Source organism: Nycticebus coucang, chromosome X (assembly GCF_027406575.1).
Source record: "Nycticebus coucang isolate mNycCou1 chromosome X, mNycCou1.pri, whole genome shotgun sequence".
Taxonomy (NCBI): domain Eukaryota; kingdom Metazoa; phylum Chordata; class Mammalia; order Primates; family Lorisidae; genus Nycticebus; species Nycticebus coucang.
Genome location: NC_069804.1, coordinates 133,253,794 through 133,272,377, shown reverse-complemented (window position 1 = coordinate 133,272,377; position 18,584 = coordinate 133,253,794). Strand labels below are relative to the sequence as shown.

Here is an 18,584-nt window from a genome sequence, read left to right as displayed (position 1 = left end):
GATAGTAACAACTACCAGGGCTTCAGAAAACAGTGACATGTCCAGAGTTTGTGCACATAGAAATGAATGTTTGTTTTTTTTTTTTTGCTTCATAACCCCCATACCCTTCCTGTGAACCCCATCTTCCCCAGAAACCTTATAGCATCAATTTACTAACCTAATTTGTAAAAGGAGGTTAGCAAATCAATGCTATAAGACTTTCATGGAAATATCTGAAATTAATTTGCCTTGTCAGCTTTTATTTGCATAGGTTCTCTTTCAACTGTATCTTCTCCCCCCCCACACACAACGTTTTAATAAGATTGATTTTAAACAATGAGACTCAGAGAATCTGTGTACAAAGAGCTTTAAGAATTTAAATACATGGGTTTATTATTAACACAATAGCAAATATATCAAGGAAACACGCCCCATGAAAAGTGTTTCAAAGAAACACAAATCTGCTCTGAGAAAGCTCTGTACCCAATAAGTAAGCCCGAAGAGGCATGTTTGCTAGCTGATGCCCAGCAGATAAGCCTGGCAAACTTCGGTGTGATTGAAGAAGCCAGTTGGAGACTCAGCCTCGTCCAGGCAAGCTGCTGGGACCTGCTGCTCTCAACAAACCTTGACGCAATGGTGTTCGCGTTTTGGAAGGTCCTTCTGATCCTAAACTGCCTTGTAGGTAAGGAAAAGATCTCCACACCACCATAATTGGAAGTGGAGTTGCCTTTTAAACTAAAATTGCATATTTTTACGCAGAATTTTTTCCTTCCTGTACTTCAAAGGAACTGTGGTGAGTGTGCTCATGTTTAGAGCTCTTGCTTAGCAAGTATGTGCCATGCCACTTGATATTTTGGGGGGCAACCTATAATTGTTTTATGGAGCTGCTGAATTTAAAAATTTCTTTCAGAAAAAAAGAACAGTATCTTTCTTTAGTTAGCTTGACAATGAATAAATGAATTAACTCAGAAACCGAAGTTTGTGCTAAGGTTCATTTTTTTTCTCTGTTTTACCTTATTGTTTCTTTTAAGGTCAGTGTGATTGTCTTGCTTTGCTACAGCAGACAGAGTCTGGGGAGGAGGACCTGCTGTAGCTTCCACATGGGAAAAGCAGAGGTTTAATGAGTGCTTTACTATCTAGTATTTCTTAGGGAGTTGTGGTTTTCCAATCTTAAGGCTGTGTTTTGGAAAATTGTGAGTGATTTATTGCTGTGCACAACATGGGCGATTTTAGGGATTTGAGCTGAATGACCAAAATCATTTTTAGAGTCAAAATGCTGACGTTGGTTTGACCCAGGAAATATCACTAATCCAGAAAACTCCTTGGCTAGTTGTTTTCAAATACCAGATACATTTTGTATCTGTTCTTATGATAAGTTAGGTCCATAGCAGATGCAATGACATTGTTTATCCAGAAAAGAGGATTTTTTTTTTTTTTTGAGACAGAGTCTCACTTTGTCTTCTTCAGTAGACTGCTGTGGCATCATAGCTCACAGCAACCTCAAACTCTTGGGCTCTTGCCCCGGCCTCCCAAGTAGCTGGGACTATAGGTGCCTGCCATAACGCCGGCTGTTTTTTAGAGGCGGAGTCTAGCTCTGGCTCAGTCTGGTCTTGAATTCCTAAACTCAAGCAATCCACCCACCTCTGCCTCCCAGAGTGCTAGGATTGCAGGCGTAAGCCACTTCGCACCTCCCAGAAAAGAGGATTTTTTAAAAAAGTCTTCAGTAATATTGGGCAATCATTAGAGTAAGACATTAATGCCATAGAAAATGCTCAGGATAAAATATTAAGTGAGAAAGCAGGATCCGTGCGTATGCCTGGAATAAATTACCGGAAGGTGAAATACTGAAGTGCCCACAGGTGGTGATTATCTCAGGGTGACAGAATTATAAATGATTTGATTTTATCTTCCAACTTTTCTGTACTTTCCTGACTTTCTACAAAGAATGTTATACTATTTTTGTACTATTTTCATAATTAGAAACATGTTACTTTTCAAAACTATCTGATGCTTAGTAATAGTTCTCTAAATGTTACTGTTAAATATTTAAACATAGATGTTATATGGAGTCAAATGTCACTCGAAGGGAATACTACCATTGTACAGCTAGCTACCTAACCAGGCCTTGGAACTGGTTAGGAAACATGTGTTACGATTTTCCCTTCCCTCTAGGAATGTTCATTTAAATTTAACTTTGAGCAGTAAAAGTGTTTGTCCTTTCTTTTTCTTTTCTTTTTTTTTTTTAATTGTTTGGGATTCATAGAGGATACAAAGAATTAGGTTACACTGATTGCAGTTGTTAGGTAAAGTCCCTCTTGTAATTTTGTCCCACTCCCAAGAAGTGTGCCCTACACTGTAACCCCCATCCCTCTCCCTCATCCCTCATTCCCCTACCCCCACCCAGCACTGGTATTAGATCATCTATTGTCTTCATATTAGAATTGAGTACTTTTTTTTTTGAGACAGTCTCACTTTGTCACCTGGGTCATGGCGTCATAGCTCACAGCAACCTCAAACTCTTGGGTTTAAGCCATTATCTTGTCTCAGCCTCCAGAGTAGCTGGGACTACAGGCACCCACCGCAACGCTCAGTTATTTTTTTTTTTTTTAGAGATGAGGGTCTCACTCTTGCTCAGGCTGGTCTCCAACTCATGAGCTCAGGCAATCCATTTGCTCAGCCTCCCAAGTGCTGGGATTACAGGCATGAGCCACCGCACCTGGCTGCTTCTCCATTCTTGAGATGCTTTACTAAGAAGAATGTGTTCCACCTCCATCCCGGTTAATACAAAAGATGTAAAGTCTCCATCTTTTTAATGGCTGAATAGTATTCCCTGGTATACATATACCACGGCTTGTTATTCCATTCCTGGGTTGGTGAGCATTTAGTTTGTTTCCATGTTTTGACGATTGTAAATTGAGCTGGGATAAACAGTCTTTTTTGTCCTTTCTTAAAGGGCTTCTGGTCATTAGCCAATTGAGTCTGCCCCTAGGCCTTCTGCACCAGCCCTCCAAGATCACATCATCTGCTTCCCTGTGTGTGGCCTTACACTGGCCTAGACTAGACACGGGGTCTGATTATAAATGTAATGTATGGCCAGTATGTAAAGATGAGACAATATGACAATGTATAATAAGGAAATAGAAATCACCTGCAATCATACCACTCAAATTTGGGTGAATTATTTTTCTCTTCGAAAGTGTATATATTACATTAAAATTGTGTTTATATCTTGTGTACAATTTTTTAAATTGTTTTAAAAATTATTTAGGATGATATCTTGATCTTACTTGATTGTGACTTTTAGAACAGGGCCCAATCATAGTGATCAATAAATAATTCCAGGCTTTTTGTTGTTGTTGTTGAGCAGGCTCAGGCCGGGTTTGAACCCACCAGCCCTGGAGCATGTGGCCAGCACCCTAACCACTGAGCTATGGGTGCCCTGCCGGAGCTTTTTTTTCTTAAACTACTATATAACTGGTTTTGTTGGTGTATAGTCCAAATTGTATATCTATACATATGTGATCTAGCTGGCCCAAAAGAAAAAAATAGTAGTGTCAGTCCAGCAAATGGAATGGAAATGTGGTGTAATATGTTGTTTGCTGCACTTACACATATTTGGGAGTCAAAGAAAGGAAGATTTCAGTACCTGACAACTGGCATTAGCAGTGTCCCTTAGTTAATCCAGCTATGGCTGTGGAACAACTGAAAATATTTTCATCAATAGGCAATTTGATGCATTACTAGGACTTATTTCAGAGAGAATGTCACTTTTTGGTGTCAAGCATGGTGCCTGGCACATAGAGGGTGCAAAGTAAATGTTTGTTGACAGAAGAAATGATTTTTGTATATATATATTTAAAATCTATTTTCTGTATACCTAAGCAAGACAGATTTTATCTTAATCAAACTATTTTCAATGACTTCTTAAGAAGTCTTAAGTTAAATTTCAATTTAGGAAAATGAATTTCAATCAAAATTTTCTTATGCAAAATATTCATGCATATCATTTTAGGCACTTGTAATATGTATTAGTTTCCTCTTGGAAAGGTATGTTAACACAGTTTTCATTTTCTGAAGGTATGTGCTATGCATTTTAAAGCAGTAGTATATTTGAATTTTGGTTTTGTAGTCGAATCTAAACAGTGAGTGATCATTTGGTTAGATTAATTGCTTAATTTAAAAGTGAAGCATTATACATGAAGTTGCTGGAAATCAAATCAGTTCAAATATTTAAGGTTAAATATGGCTATTTGGTGGATATTTTTGTTCTAGTAAATTAGTAGACTAATAATCCTCCAGAAAGCAAAGTATTTGCTGCATCGTAAGCATTAAATAAATGAATGAGTGATCATATCAAAACATAAGACATTTAAAAATATTTTTAAAGTGTTGATTAATTTATGTGTATGTATCTTGGATTATTTTTCTTTCATAGCAAACAGTGGTTTTTAAAAGAGGTCACACATATTTCAATCACATATGTATTTTTGTCTTGTTTTTAAATTCATTTGAGTCAGTGAAGGAAATTGCAATCTTGGGTTCTGTTTAAATTGATACTAATCTTTACTCTGCCACTGATTCACGGTCTTTGTAATGTATATTTCTGACTTTTTCAATTTTTAAATAAATTTCTCAATTTAGAATGAATTAATCTAAAGGAGGGGAACTTTTTTCCCCCTGACGCTCACAGAATCACTTCCAGTTTAAGACTACATTTGTACTGCTTATTATCCACATGTGGCTATCTAAATTTAAATAAATTTGAATGAAGTAAAATTATAAAGTCAGGTTTTTACTCTCGCTAACCACATTTCAGTTGCTCAATAACTACATATGGGCTACTGGATTGTACAGTGTAGACACAGAACATTTCTGGCATCCCAGAAAGTTCAGTTGGATGTCTCTGGGCTAGAGGATAAACTCAGAGGTTTAAGTAAGGTGCCCTAACTGCATGATGTGATATTTTTTAAAGACTCATCTGGAGATATACAGCTCTTAGCTCTGAAGCATACCGTCATTGCATCATGGTTGGACAATGTCCGAAAGCCATTTTTTTCTGCAGAATTTAATTGGTTACGGCACCAAGTGTTGGGAATCTGGGTAACAAAATGGTCTGGAAGTTTTGCCTTGCAAATTGTTACATGTTTATAGGACAATGTGTAGTCTCCTTAAAAATATTTGGTCTCACTTTAAACTTTGAAATTACCATCCTAATTCTAAGGTGATATTACTAAACTTTTATAAATCTCAAATCAGTTATACATTTATATGTTTTCTATTTAAAATTTCTGGAAATGTTTGAATCAAATTTATCATTCCAAAATCCTTGATTTTCATTCACTTCCATTCTCAGTTACGCTGTAAATGGCTTCCTGTTGCCTTGACATGGCAGGCAGATATGGTGTCTGTCTTGTGCATTATTATTTCCTCAGTGTTTAGTGTTGCTTCTGGCACACAATGGGTGTTCAGTTGACATTTGTTGCTAGGCTTCCTAGCCTCTTCCCTGGCTTGCCTTGTGGGAGTACTGTCCTCATTCTGCCCTCAAGTACTTCTGCTGACAGTGGCTTTCAAAGGGTTTTTTGGTGCCTAACCTGGTTGTTCATAAGTTCCCTCCCTTAGCCAATCCCATAACAGACACTGGCACCCAAACTAGATAACAAAAACAATGGCCAAATGATGTCTTCAAAATCTGTTTTTAGGAAAAAGGTTCTGGAAACATTAATGGCCACCAAATCCTCAGTTCTATCCTTTTTATTTTGGGCACTTCAAAGTCATTTGGAAGTCATCATTTAAGCACAGCTAGAGATGTGGCTGATTTCCAGGAGAAACGCAATGGGCTCTTTGAGAGCAGGAGGGAACCGTTTTTCCCTCCAATGGAGAGAACCAGCTTTCTCCAATGAAATTTTTGTTGGAAAGTATAGCTGCTTTCTAAAGGCCAATTTCCTTTTGAGGGGAGGCATTACAGGAATCAGGAGAGAATGGGGTGTAGAATATTGGGAAGAGGGCCACTGCATGATGTTAAAAGGTGCTTCATTTGGGTCTCCTCAAGCACTTTTCTCAATTTATCAAGACACTGGTTGCCATGTAAACAGCAAGCTTCTCGCAGGAAAGCAGCTGGACCAGGTGGCCTGACTGTGACAGAGAACACAGCTATTGAATCCGGGAAACTGTGGGTAATCAGTACAATGTTTGTTTTTTTTTTAATTTTTTATTTTGAGAAGGCTTGTCAATTCCTTAAGTTCCTTTTGTCTGATTGCTGCCATTAAGTAAGAAAACAATGAAGTCAAGAAGTCATTGGGTATGCAAAGTTGGGAAGGAGGATAAGAATTTGTTTTTCTATATCATTTCCTCTGAGCCTCTCCTGATCTCTGTATCCTCATCCCCACCCCCCACACACATACCTACCTTCACTTGTGAAGGCTTTCACTCTAGCCTGCCTGCAGCAAGGAGAGCAAGCATCTCTTGAACTTGACTTTCTCTTCCAATACTTACTTACCAGTCCCATGTCCCATTCTTAGAACTTTTTTAGTCTCTGATTTTTCATTGGACAATAACTAGCTAATCAGATGGGCCAGTGCCTATACAGTGTTACCAAAAGTATGTTCACCTACTACGGCTCTCAGTAGGGTGGCAGGTTGGATTTTGGGGGTAGGAGCTTTTTGGGGTTCCTCCAACAATTCTCAAAATTTGTCATCTCAGGGCCATTTTATACACAAAAACTGAGAGAGATTTTTAGTCTGGACAATGTGATACAGACCTGTTTTTCCTTGCTTCTCCCTGCTAAGCACAAGTATAAACCCTGGAAATAACACAAGCACCAACTCAGGGAGAAGCTCTAAAAGGTGGTAAGAAGAAAGCAAACTGCCTTGGGACCCCAGGAAAAACAAAGAGGCAGAATATCTTATGTTTCTCACCCAACAATAGAAGGGGACCCAGTCCTGGCATTTCCTGATACCCAAGCTGACAAGGGAGGGCAGCACACGTAAGCTCATTCCTCCCCAGATCAAAGTGGAGATGCTGAGGTGAGCCCAGCACCACCAGTAAGGGGGAGATCTTCAGAAACGTCACCAAAAATACTCGACAAAAGAAGCATTCTCCTTCTTCTGGGGCCTGAGACGCCTCACTTTCGCCAGGAGATATCGAAGTGGTGAAGTAGATAAGACAAGAAGCAGAAAACCTCAGCAATCAGCCCAGGGTGGGAAAGCTCTTTGTCTCTGTGGGTCTATGACTGTCCTCCCCAAACCCCTACAGAGACACCAAGGCAGCAGTGGGCATCAGTAAAAGTGTCACACCATACCCACCCCCCACTTGAAGACAACTGGCAGCCTGACTTAGGTAAGCCTTTCTGTTCCCTCAGGCAGCATCATCGGGGACACATGGGAGCCCCAGTGATACCAGAGAAACCAAACAGACCAAAGCAAAATGACTAAGACCCTGAAATGTATTTTTTTAATTTTTTATTTCAAATTAATATGAGGGTATACATTTTTAGGTTACCTTGGTTTCAGTTCTAAGGTAAAGTTCAAGTTGTAGTTGAGCCCTTCACCCAGGGGTCATGCTGAACACCCTCACAAGGACCCTGAAAATTAAACTGCCATTAGAACACAGACCACAAAAATAAGCCAAGACCTGTGTGTGAAACATAAATGAGGTGACTGTCTGCTGAAATAAACAATTTGAATAGGAATCACCTAACACAATATACAAAATGTTCAAACAAAAATCATCTGTCATACCAAGAATCAAGACAATCACAACTGGAATGAGAAAAGATAACCAACTAATGCCAGTGTTGAGATGAATCAGATGGTGGAATTTCCGACAAGGATTTCAAAGTAGTTAGCATAAAAGTGTTTTGACAATCATTTGTAAATGCTCTTAAAACAAATGAAAAATTGCAGGGGAGGAGCAAGATGGCGGCCGAGTAATACCTTCCCTCCAACTGGGCACCGTGAGTCTGGGGAGATAAGACTCCAGGCATCTCTGGCTGGTGGGATCTGCCTATAATCATCCCTTTGAGGATACAGGGAGTCAGCAAGAGACTTCTGGACCCCAAGAGGAGGACTAAAACAGTGGAAAACTGGCAAGTGGTTGCGTGTGTTCGATCGGTCTAATCCCACCGGCAGCTGTAAGTACAGCAACAGGGAGACTGCAAACCGGAAAGACCTTACCTGTGAACTGTTTTGGTGTTGTTGGACTTGGCACTCAGTTGAACTGCCTTGGGGAGAGCTTGAGCAGGAGTGTGGAGAACTTTGGGCATTGTCTAGGGCCCCAGACTGAGCCACTGAGCCAGACGAAGCTAATAGTGTTCGGCTGTGGGCCTCAGGGAGCCATTGTGAGAGAACTGCCCCATCAAGCTCTGCCCTCAGGGTCATAGAGCAAGGATCGGGCAGGAGCTAGTAACCTAGTGACTGAGCAGCCTAAAGATGAGGACTAAGCAGCCTTACAGCCTTAACCCTCAGGGGCAGAGTGAGACCAGTTTTGGCACACTGGGTAAGTGGATAGCCACTTCAGCAGTGATCCCAGCGACAAGCACTTTCTGGGAAAGCTTCTGCTTAGTCAACAAGTTTAAAGTGCCTTTTAAGAGGGCTGAGGAGAGATTTAGGGTCTCCACCCTGTGGGGTTTGAGAAATCAGCAGAGGCCTCCAGTCGTATCAGCATTGTGATTAACATCTCATACCCCAGAAGACCACCTGTTCCCCAGACAATATTCAACAAGATATACATACTGCTTTGTTTTTGTTTTTGTTTGTTTGTTTATTTTGTTGTTGTTTTGTTTTTTAATTTCAATCTTTTCCGTACAGATTTTTTCTTTTCTTTTCTTTCTCCATTTTTCTAGTTTAAAAACAATTTCATAATTGCTGCCTTTTAAAATAATTAGAACTTCATTTTGCTAGTGTTTCTACACCTATTATTTGGTTTTTCACCCAATTTTATCCTATAAAGTTTTCTGTTTGCTTGTTTTGGTTTGATTTATAGCATGCTTGTCTTTCCTCTCTACTTGGTGGAGGTGGGGTACTATGCCTGATCAGGTTAGCAAAGAGCGGCTTACCTCAAGGGAACCACCCAACCTGGCACACCCAGAGGTTGGGGGTTTTTTTAAGGTTGGGTCAAAGTACCCTATTGTATGCCTATACTGCTCCTGTTTCCCTCTTTCTGTGCCTCTCTTCCTTTTGTCAGTATTCCCTTTTACCCACCCACCCTCCTTTCTCTATTTTCTTTTCATTCATTCTTTCTTTCTTTTTCTTTCTTTTATCCCTTCTTGCTCTTCAACCTTCTCATCCTTCTGGTCCTATACCAAAAGGACTCATTGAAAGCTTAGTTCACAGGCATGAGAACATAAAGAGCAAGAGGAAGTGAAAGGAAAACTAGGGCAAGGAAACAGATAAAAGAAATCACTCATGAGAAAGAATTAGCAGAAAACTCCAGGCAACATGAAGAACCAGTACAGAGCAACCCCTCCAAGGGACCAAGAGGTACTTACTGTAGAGGATTCCATCTATAAAGAAATGTTAGGAATGACAGAAAGGGAATTTAGAATATACATGATGAAAACAATGAAGGAAACTGCTAATAAAGTGGAAAATAAGCAAAAGGAAATCCAAAAACAGAATCAAATAAGAGATGAATGATATGAAGAATATAGAACGGATATAGCAGAGCTGAAGGAACAGAAATAGTCAATTAGGGAACTTAAAGATGCAATGGAAAGTATCAGCAACAGGTTAGACCATGCAGAAGAAAGAATTTGAGAGGTAGGGGACAAAGTTTTTGAGATAACTCAGACAGTTAAAGAGGCAGAAAAGAAGAGAGAGAAAGCAGAATGTTCACTGACTGAATTATGGGACTTTCTGAAGGGTTCCAACATACAAGTTATAGGAACCCCAGAAGGGGAAAAGGACTGCCCGAGAGGAATGGAAGCCATACTAGAGAATATTATAAATGAAAATTTCCCAAATATCACCAAAGATTCTGACACACTGCTTTCAGAGGGATATCGGACCCCAGGTCGCCTCAACTCTAACCGAGCTTCTCCAAGACACATTGTGATGAACCTGTCCAAAGTCAAGACAAAAGAAAAGATTCTGCAAGCTGCCAGGAATAAGAGCCAGTTGACATACAGGGGCAAATCCATCAGAGTGACCGCAGACTTCTCTAATGAAACTTTCCAAGCAAGAAGACAATGGTCATATACCTTTAATCTACTTAAACAGAACAATTTCCAGCCCAGAATTCTGTACCCTGCTAAGCTAAGCTTTAAAATTGATGGAGAAATCAAATCATTTACGGATATACAAAGATTGAGGAAATTTGCCACAACAAGAGCAGCTCTACAGGAAATACTTCAACCTGTTCTACACACTGACCATCACAATGGATCAGCAGCAAGGTAAGAACTCAGATATTAAAGGACAGAACCTAACTTCTACACTGATGCAAAAGATAAAACTAAGCAATGGTCTCTCACAAAATAAGATAAATAGAATACTAAGGCACTTATCAATTATCTCAATAAATGTTAATGACTTGAATTCCCCACTTAAGAGACATAGATTGGCTGACTGGATTAAGAAACACAAGCCATCCTTTTGCTGTCTTCAAGAAACACACCTGGCTTCAAAAGACAAATTAAAACTCTGAGTTAAGGGTTGGAAGACCAGGCAAATGGAATTAAGAAAAAAAGAGGAGTTGCAATCTTATTTTCAGATACATGTGGACTTAAAGCAAATAAAGTTAAAAAGACAAAAATAGTCACTTTATATTGGTCAAGGGAAAAATACAACAAGAAGATGTTTCAATTTTAAATATTTATGCACCCAATTTAAATGCTCCCAGATTCTTGAAACAGACCTTACTCAGTCTGAGCAATATGATATCCGATAATACTATAATTACAGGGGACTTTAACACTCCTCTTACAGAGCTGGACAGATCCTCTAAAAAGAAATTAAACAAAGATATAAGAGATTTAAATGAGACCCTAGAACAACTGTGCTTGATAGATGCATATAGAACACTCTATCCCAAAGATAAAGAATATACATTCTTCTCATCACCCCATGGAACATTCTCCAAAATTGATCATATCCTGGGACACAAAACAAATATCAATAGAATCAAAAGAATTGAAATTTTACCTTGTACCTTCTAAAACCATAAAGCACTAAAGGTGGAACTCAACTCTAACAAAAACGTTCGACCCCACACAAAGGCATGGAAATTAAGGAAGAAATAAAACAGGAAATCATTAACTTCCTTGAGCATAACAACAATGAAGACACAGGCTACCAAAACCTGTGGGATACTGCAAAAGCAGTTTTGAGAGGAAAATTCATCGCTTTAGATACCTACATTCGAAAAATAGAAAGACAGCGCATCAACAAACTCACAAACCATCTTATGGAATTGGAAAAAGAAGAACAATCTAAGCTTAAACCCAGTGGAATAAAAGAAATATCCAACATCAAATCAGAGATCAATGAAATTGAAAACAAAAGAATCATTCAGAAAATTAATGAAACAAGGAGTTGTTTTTTTTTTAAAAAAAAAAAGAAATAAAATAGATAAACCATTGGCCAGACTAATGAGAAATAGAAAAGTAAAATCCCTAGTAACCTCAATCAGAAATGGTAAAGGGGAAATAACAACTGATCCCACACAGATACAAGAGATCATCTCTGAATACTACCAGAAACTCTATACCCAGAAATTTGACAATGTGAAGGAAATGGATCAATATTTGGAATCACACCCTCTCCCTAGACTTAGCAAGGAAGAAATAGAGCTCCTGAACAGACCAATTTCAAGCACTGAGATTAAAGAAACAATAAAAAAGCTTCCAACAAAAAAATGCCCTGGTCCATATGGCATCACACCAGAATTCTATCAAACCTTCAAGGAAGAGCTTATTCCTGTACTGCAGAAATTATTCCAAAAAGTCAAGGAAGAAGGAATCTTCCCCAACACGTTCTATGAAGCAAACATCATCCTGATACCAAAATCAGGAAAAGACTCAACCAAAAAGGAGAATTTCAGACCAAATTCATTCATGAATATACATGTAAAAATTCTCAACAAAATCCTAGCCAATAGATTACATCTTATCATCAAAAAAGTCATTCATCATGATCAAGTGGGTTTCATCCCAGGGATGCAAGGCTGGTTTAACATACACAAATCCATAAATGTTATCCACTATATTAACAGAGGCAAAAATAAAGATCATATGATCCTCTCAATAGATGCAGAAAAAGCATTTGATAAAATCCAGCATCCTTTTCTAATTAGAACACTATAAGAATATAGGTGGCACATTTCTAAAACTGATTGAAGCTATCTATGATAAACCCACAGCTAATATTTTATTGAATGGAGTAAAACTGAAAGCTTTTCCTCTTAGAACTGGAACCAAACAAGGTTGTGCTCTGTCACCTTTACTATTCAACATAGTGCTGGAAGTTCTAGCCAATACAATTAGGGAAGACAAGGAAATAAATGGAATCCAAATGGGAGCAGAGGAGGTCAAACTCTCCCTCTTTGCTGACGACATGATCTTATACTTAGAGAATCCCAATGACTCAACCACAAGATGCCTAGAAGTCATCAAAAAATACAGTAATGTTTCAGGATATAAAATCAATGTCCACAAGTCAGTAACCTTTGTATACACCAATAACAGTCAAGATGAGAAGCTAATTAAGGACACAACTCCCTTCACCATAGTTTCAAAGAAAATGAAATACCTAGGAATATCCCTAATGAAGGAGGTGAAGGACCTCTATAAAGAAAATTATGAAATCCTCACAAAGGAAATAGCAGAGGATATTAACAAATGGAAGAACATACCGTGCTCATGGATGGGAAGAATCAACATTGTCAAAATGTCTATACTTTCCAAAGCAATGTACCTATTCAATGCCATTCCTATTAAAATACCAACATTGTACTTTCAAGATTTGGAAAAAATGATTCTGCATTTTGTGTGGAACCAGAAAAAAACCCGTGTAGCTAAGGCAGTTCTTAGTAATAAAAATAAAGCTGGGGGCATCAGCATACCAGATTTTAGTCTGTACTACAAAGCCATAGTGGTCAAGACAGCATGGTACTGGCACAAAAACAGAGACATAGACACTTGGAAACGAATAGAAATCCAAGAAATGAAACTAACATCTTACAACCACCTAATCTTCGATAAACCAAACAAGAACATACCTTGGGGGAAAGACTCCGTATTCAATAAATGGTGTTGGGAGAACTGGATGTCTACAAGTAAAAGACTGAAACTGGACCCACACCTTTTCCCACTCACAAAAATTGATTCAAGATGGATAAAGGACTTAAATTTAAGGCATGAAACAATAAAAATCCTTAAAGAAAGCATAGGAAAAACACTGGAAGATATTGGCCTGGGGAAAGACTTCATGAAGAAGACTGCCACGGCAATTGTAACATCAACAAAAATAAACAAATGGGACTTCATTAAACTGAAAAGCTTCTGTACAGCTAAGGAGACAACAGCGAAAGCAAAGAGACAACCTACACAATGGGAAAGGATATTTGCATATTTTGAATCAGACAAAAGCTTGATAACTAGGATCTATAGAGAACTCAAATTAATCCACATGAAAAAAGCCAACAATGCCATATATCAATGGGCAAGAGAAATGAATAGAACCTTCTCTAAAGAAGACAGACGAAATGGCTAACAAACATATGAAAAAGTGTTCATCATCACTATCAGAGAAATGCAAATCAAAACCACCTTGAGATACCATCTAACCCCAGCTAGAATGGCCCACATCACAAAATCTCAAAACTGCAGATGGTGCGTGGATGTGGAGAGAAGGGAACACTTTTACACTGCTGGTGGGACTACAAACTAGTACAACCTTTCTGGAAAGAAGTATGGAGAAACCTCAATGCACTCAACCTAGACCTCCCATTTGATCCTGCAATCCCATTACTGGGCATCTACCCAGAAGGAAAAAAATCCTTTTATCATAAGGACACTTGTACTAGACTGTTTATTGCAGCTCAATTTACAATCACCAAAATGTGAAAACAGCCTAAATGCCCACCAACCCAGGAATGGATTAACAAACTGTGGTATATGTATACCATGGAATACTATTCAGCCATTTTAAAAAATGGAGACTTTACATCCTTTGTATTAACCTGGATGGAAGCGGAAGACATTATTCTTAGTAAAGCATCACAAGAATGGAGAAGCATGAATCCTATGTACTCAATTTTGATATGAGGACAATTAACGACAATTAAGGTCGTGGTGGGGGTGGGGGAAGGAGAGAGCAGAGAGAGCGAAGGAGGGAGGGCGTGGGGCCTTGGTGTATGGCTTTTGGGGTAAGACACGATTGCAAGAGGGACTTTGCCTAACAAATGCAATCAGTGTAACCTGGTTTATTGTACCCTCAATGAATCCCCAACAATAAAAAAAAAATGAAAAGTTGCAGAAAAGAAAACGAAGTTACAAAAATATAAAAAAGATGGGAATTCTCTCATATACAACAGTGTATATGAACCTGGGGAACACCATGCAAAGTGAAATAAACTAGACACAGAATGTCAAATACTGCATGATCTCACTTACGTGTGAAATCTAAAAAAATCAAGTTCAGGTGGTGCCCGTAGCTCAGTGGGCCGGCACCAGCCGCATACACCAATGCAGGTGGGTTCAAGCCCAGTTCTGGCTTGCTAAACAACAATGACAACTGCAACAAAAAAAAATAGCCAGGTGTTATGGCGGACGCCTGTAGTCCCAGCTACTTGGGAGGCTGAGGCAAGAGAATTACCTAAGCCCAAGAGTTAGAGGTTGCTGTGAGGTATGATGCCAAAGCACTCTCCAGAGGGCAACAAAGTGAGATTCTGTCTCAAAAAAAGAAAATAATTAAATTCATAGACTTAGAGAATAAAATGGTGATTACCAGGGGCTGAGAGGTGGAGGGAGTGGAGAATGGGGGGAAGTTGACCAAATGATACAAGTCTCCAGTTACACAGGAGGGAAAAGTTTTCAAGACATATGGCACAGCAAGGTGACCATAGTTAATAATAATAAGGTATGGTATATTTCAAAATTGCTAAAAGAGGGAGGGAGTTGGGGGGTGATGGTGTACGGCACACCGGCACACCTCTTGGGGACAGGACACAATTACAAGAGGGACTTTACCTAACAAATGCAATCAGTGTAACTTAGTATTTGGTACCCTCAATGAATCCCAAGCAATAAAAAAAAAATTGTTAAAAGAATAGATTTTAACACTCAGCACCTGTAGCACAGTGGTTACGGTGCCAGCCATATACACCGAGGCTTGCAGGTTCAAATCCAGCCCAGGCCAGCTAAACAACCATGACAACTGCAACAAAAAATAGCCGGGCATTGTGGCAGGTGCCTGTAGTTCCAACTACTTGGGAGGCTGAGGGAAGAGAATCACTTATACCCAAGAGTTTGAGGTTGCTGTGGGCTGTCATGTCACAGAACTCTACTTAGGACGACAACTTGAGACTTTGTCTCAAAAATAAAAATGAATTAATTAATTTAATTTAATTAAAAAAGAATATATTTTAAATATCCTCATTACAAATCACTACATAAAAATGGTAAATATGTGAGGTGATGGATATGTTAATTAGCTTAATGTAATCATTCTGTAATGTATACATATATGAAAACATTATAATGTATGCAATTATTATTTGTTAATTAAAAAGTAAAATTTAAAAAATCCCAAAACATCCATGCATTGCAATATTTTACTATTTATTTGAAGACCTTTTAAATCTACATATTCACTCTCAAGTTCCTTTTTTTTACCCCCTTGGAATTTTTTTTTTAATTAAACTGAATTGTTTGCCCCCCCCCCCCAAAAAAAAGTAAATGGAAATTATGGTACTAAAAACACAATAACGAAAATTTAAAAAAAAAAACTTGCTGACGGAATCAATAGTAGAGCAGACATGACGGAAAGTAGAATCTATATCTGGTGATGCTATCCCTCAGGAATGAAGGAGAAATAATGGAAAAATGAGAATCTCAGTCAAAAAAGGGAAAAGATTTGTTGCTACCAGACATCCCTTAAGGAATAGCCAAAGGAATTTCTTCAAACAGAAAGTAAGTGACAGAAGAAAGAATCTTGGATTATCAAGAAGGAAAAAGAACCAACAGAAAGAGTAGAAACATGAGTACATATAATAAACTATCCTTTAACTCATGAGTTCTATAAATCATATTTGGTCATTAAAACAAAAATTATAAAACCATCTTATACTTAGGACAATGATATTTTAAGGTGGGTAAGATGAACCTAAGTGAAAGTAAAGCTTATGTACTTCACTCAAAGTGGTAAAATATTGATACCAGTAGACTGTTGTGACTCATATATGTACATTGAATATTCAGAGCAACCACTATGAAAATTATATAAAGATATGTACTTTAAAATCAAGATGGAATTATAAAAAAGGCCAAATAATTGACAGGAGGGCAAGGAAAACAAAGCACAGGCATAAGAATCAAAGGAAACAAAGAAAACAAACAAAATGGCAGACGTGGCTCGGTGCCTGTAGCTCAGCAGCTAGGATGTCAGTCACATACACTGGAGCTGGCGGGTTCGAATCCAGCCTGGGCCTCCCAAACAACAATGAGACCTAGAACCAAAAAATAGGCAGGCATTGTGGTGAGCGCCTATAGTCCCAGCTACTTGGGAGGCTAAGGCAAGAGAATTACATAAACCCAAGAGTTTGAGGTTTCTGTGAGCTGTGACGCCACAGCACTCTACCCAGGGCGACATAGTGGGACTCTGTCTCAAATGTACATATATATATAAATATATAATAAAATGAGAGAATATATCAATAGTTATATTAAATGTATTATAATTACATTGGCTGTAAATCCAACTACAATAGTCCCCCTTATCCATGATTTTACTCTCTGAGGTTCCCAAATTACCAGTGGCGCAGTACAATAAAATATTTTTTGAGAGAGAGAAAGATCACATTCACTTAACTTTTATTACAGTACATTATTATCATTGCTCTATCTTGTTATTAATTATTATTAATCTTTTATTGTGTCTAATTTATAAATTAAACCTTATCATAGGCATGTATATATAGGAACAAACAGTATATGTAGGGTTCAGTACTATCCATGGCTTCAGGCATTCACTGGGGTCTTGGAACAGATCCCCTTCATATATGGGAGGACAATTGCGTATGATACTCCTAGCAAACTCACATTAAATTTAGTAACAGAAGTATAATGAAAGTAAAAAGAGAAAAAAATATATAAATATATATTTTTTAAAAAATCTAGAGTAGCTATTTTAATATCTTATAAAGTAGACTTCAGAGCCAAAAAATAATAAGAAGAGACATTATCTAATGGTAAAAAGGCCAATCCAGCAGGAAGACATAATGATTCTTAATGTGCACATATCAAACAACAAAGTCCCCAAATTCAAGAACGGAAAACTGATTGAGCTAAAAGGAGAAAGAGATAAATCCACAATTATAGTTGGAAACCTCAATACCCCTCTCAGAAATGAAAAAATCTACCAGACAGAAGAACTTCAGCAAAATATGGAAGTTCTTAAAAAGATAATCAACTAATAGGATTTAATTGAATATTTTTATAATTCCATCTTGATTTATTCATAGTGTTTTCAATTATATCTCTCGATTTAGAACACTCCACCCAACAACGGCAGAATGTACTTTTTTCTTAAGCACCTACATAACATTTACTAAGACTGACCATGTGCTTGGTCATAAAACAAATCTAAACAAATTTAAAATAATTGAAATCCTACAGCGTATGCTCTCTGACTACAAGGGAATGAAACTAGAAGCCGGTGACAGGAAAGTCTCTAAACACATGAAAATTAAAGCACACATTACTAAATAATCTATGCATCAAAAAGGAAGTCTCAGAGGGAATTAAAAAACACATATAATTGAGTGAAAATGAAAATACAACACATTGAAATGTGTAACATGCAGCTAAAACAATTCTGAGAGAGAACTTTATGGCATTAAATGCTTACATTAGAAATGAAGGAAGGTCTTCAGTCAATAATCTAAATTTCCACATCAAGGACCTAGAAAAAGAAGGCTAAAGTAAACCCGAAGCAAGTGGAAGGAAGGGAGCAATAAAAATCTAAAATCGATAAAACTAAAAAACTATGTGGAAAAATTAAAGAAATAAAATTTGTTTTTTTGAAAAAAAATCAATAAAATTGACAAACCGCTAGCAAGACAAATACAAATTAAAAGAGATAAGATAAAAATAAACCAATCCCAAAAGGTTACCATGATTTCATTTATATAATATTTGTGAAATGACAAAATTTTAGAAATGGAAGACAGATTAGTGGTTGCCAATGGTAAGGGAAATGCACAAGACGCGGGAGGAAGGGAGTGTGATTATAAAAGGGTGATGTGAAGGGTCTTTGTGGTGATGGCACTGTTCAGTATCTTGACTGCGGTTGTGGATACATGGAACTACACATGTAATAAAATTGTATAGAACTAAATGCATGTGTGCACACACAGGGATGAAAAGAAAACTAGAGAATTATGAATAAGGT

At 37.9% G+C, this 18,584-nt stretch overlaps 1 protein-coding gene across 1 annotated transcript in view; it reads left to right on the top strand.

The window, feature by feature from the left end:
• Positions 1 to 427: 427 nt before the first annotated feature.
• Positions 428 to 18,584, top strand: part of VSIG1 (V-set and immunoglobulin domain containing 1) — a 43,883-nt gene continuing 25,726 nt past the window's right edge. Inside the window, exon 1 of the mRNA XM_053579769.1 lies at positions 428 to 661. Coding sequence (XP_053435744.1) covers positions 613 to 661 — 49 coding nt within the window. The 5' untranslated portion in view covers positions 428 to 612. The remainder of the gene's footprint in view (positions 662 to 18,584) is intronic.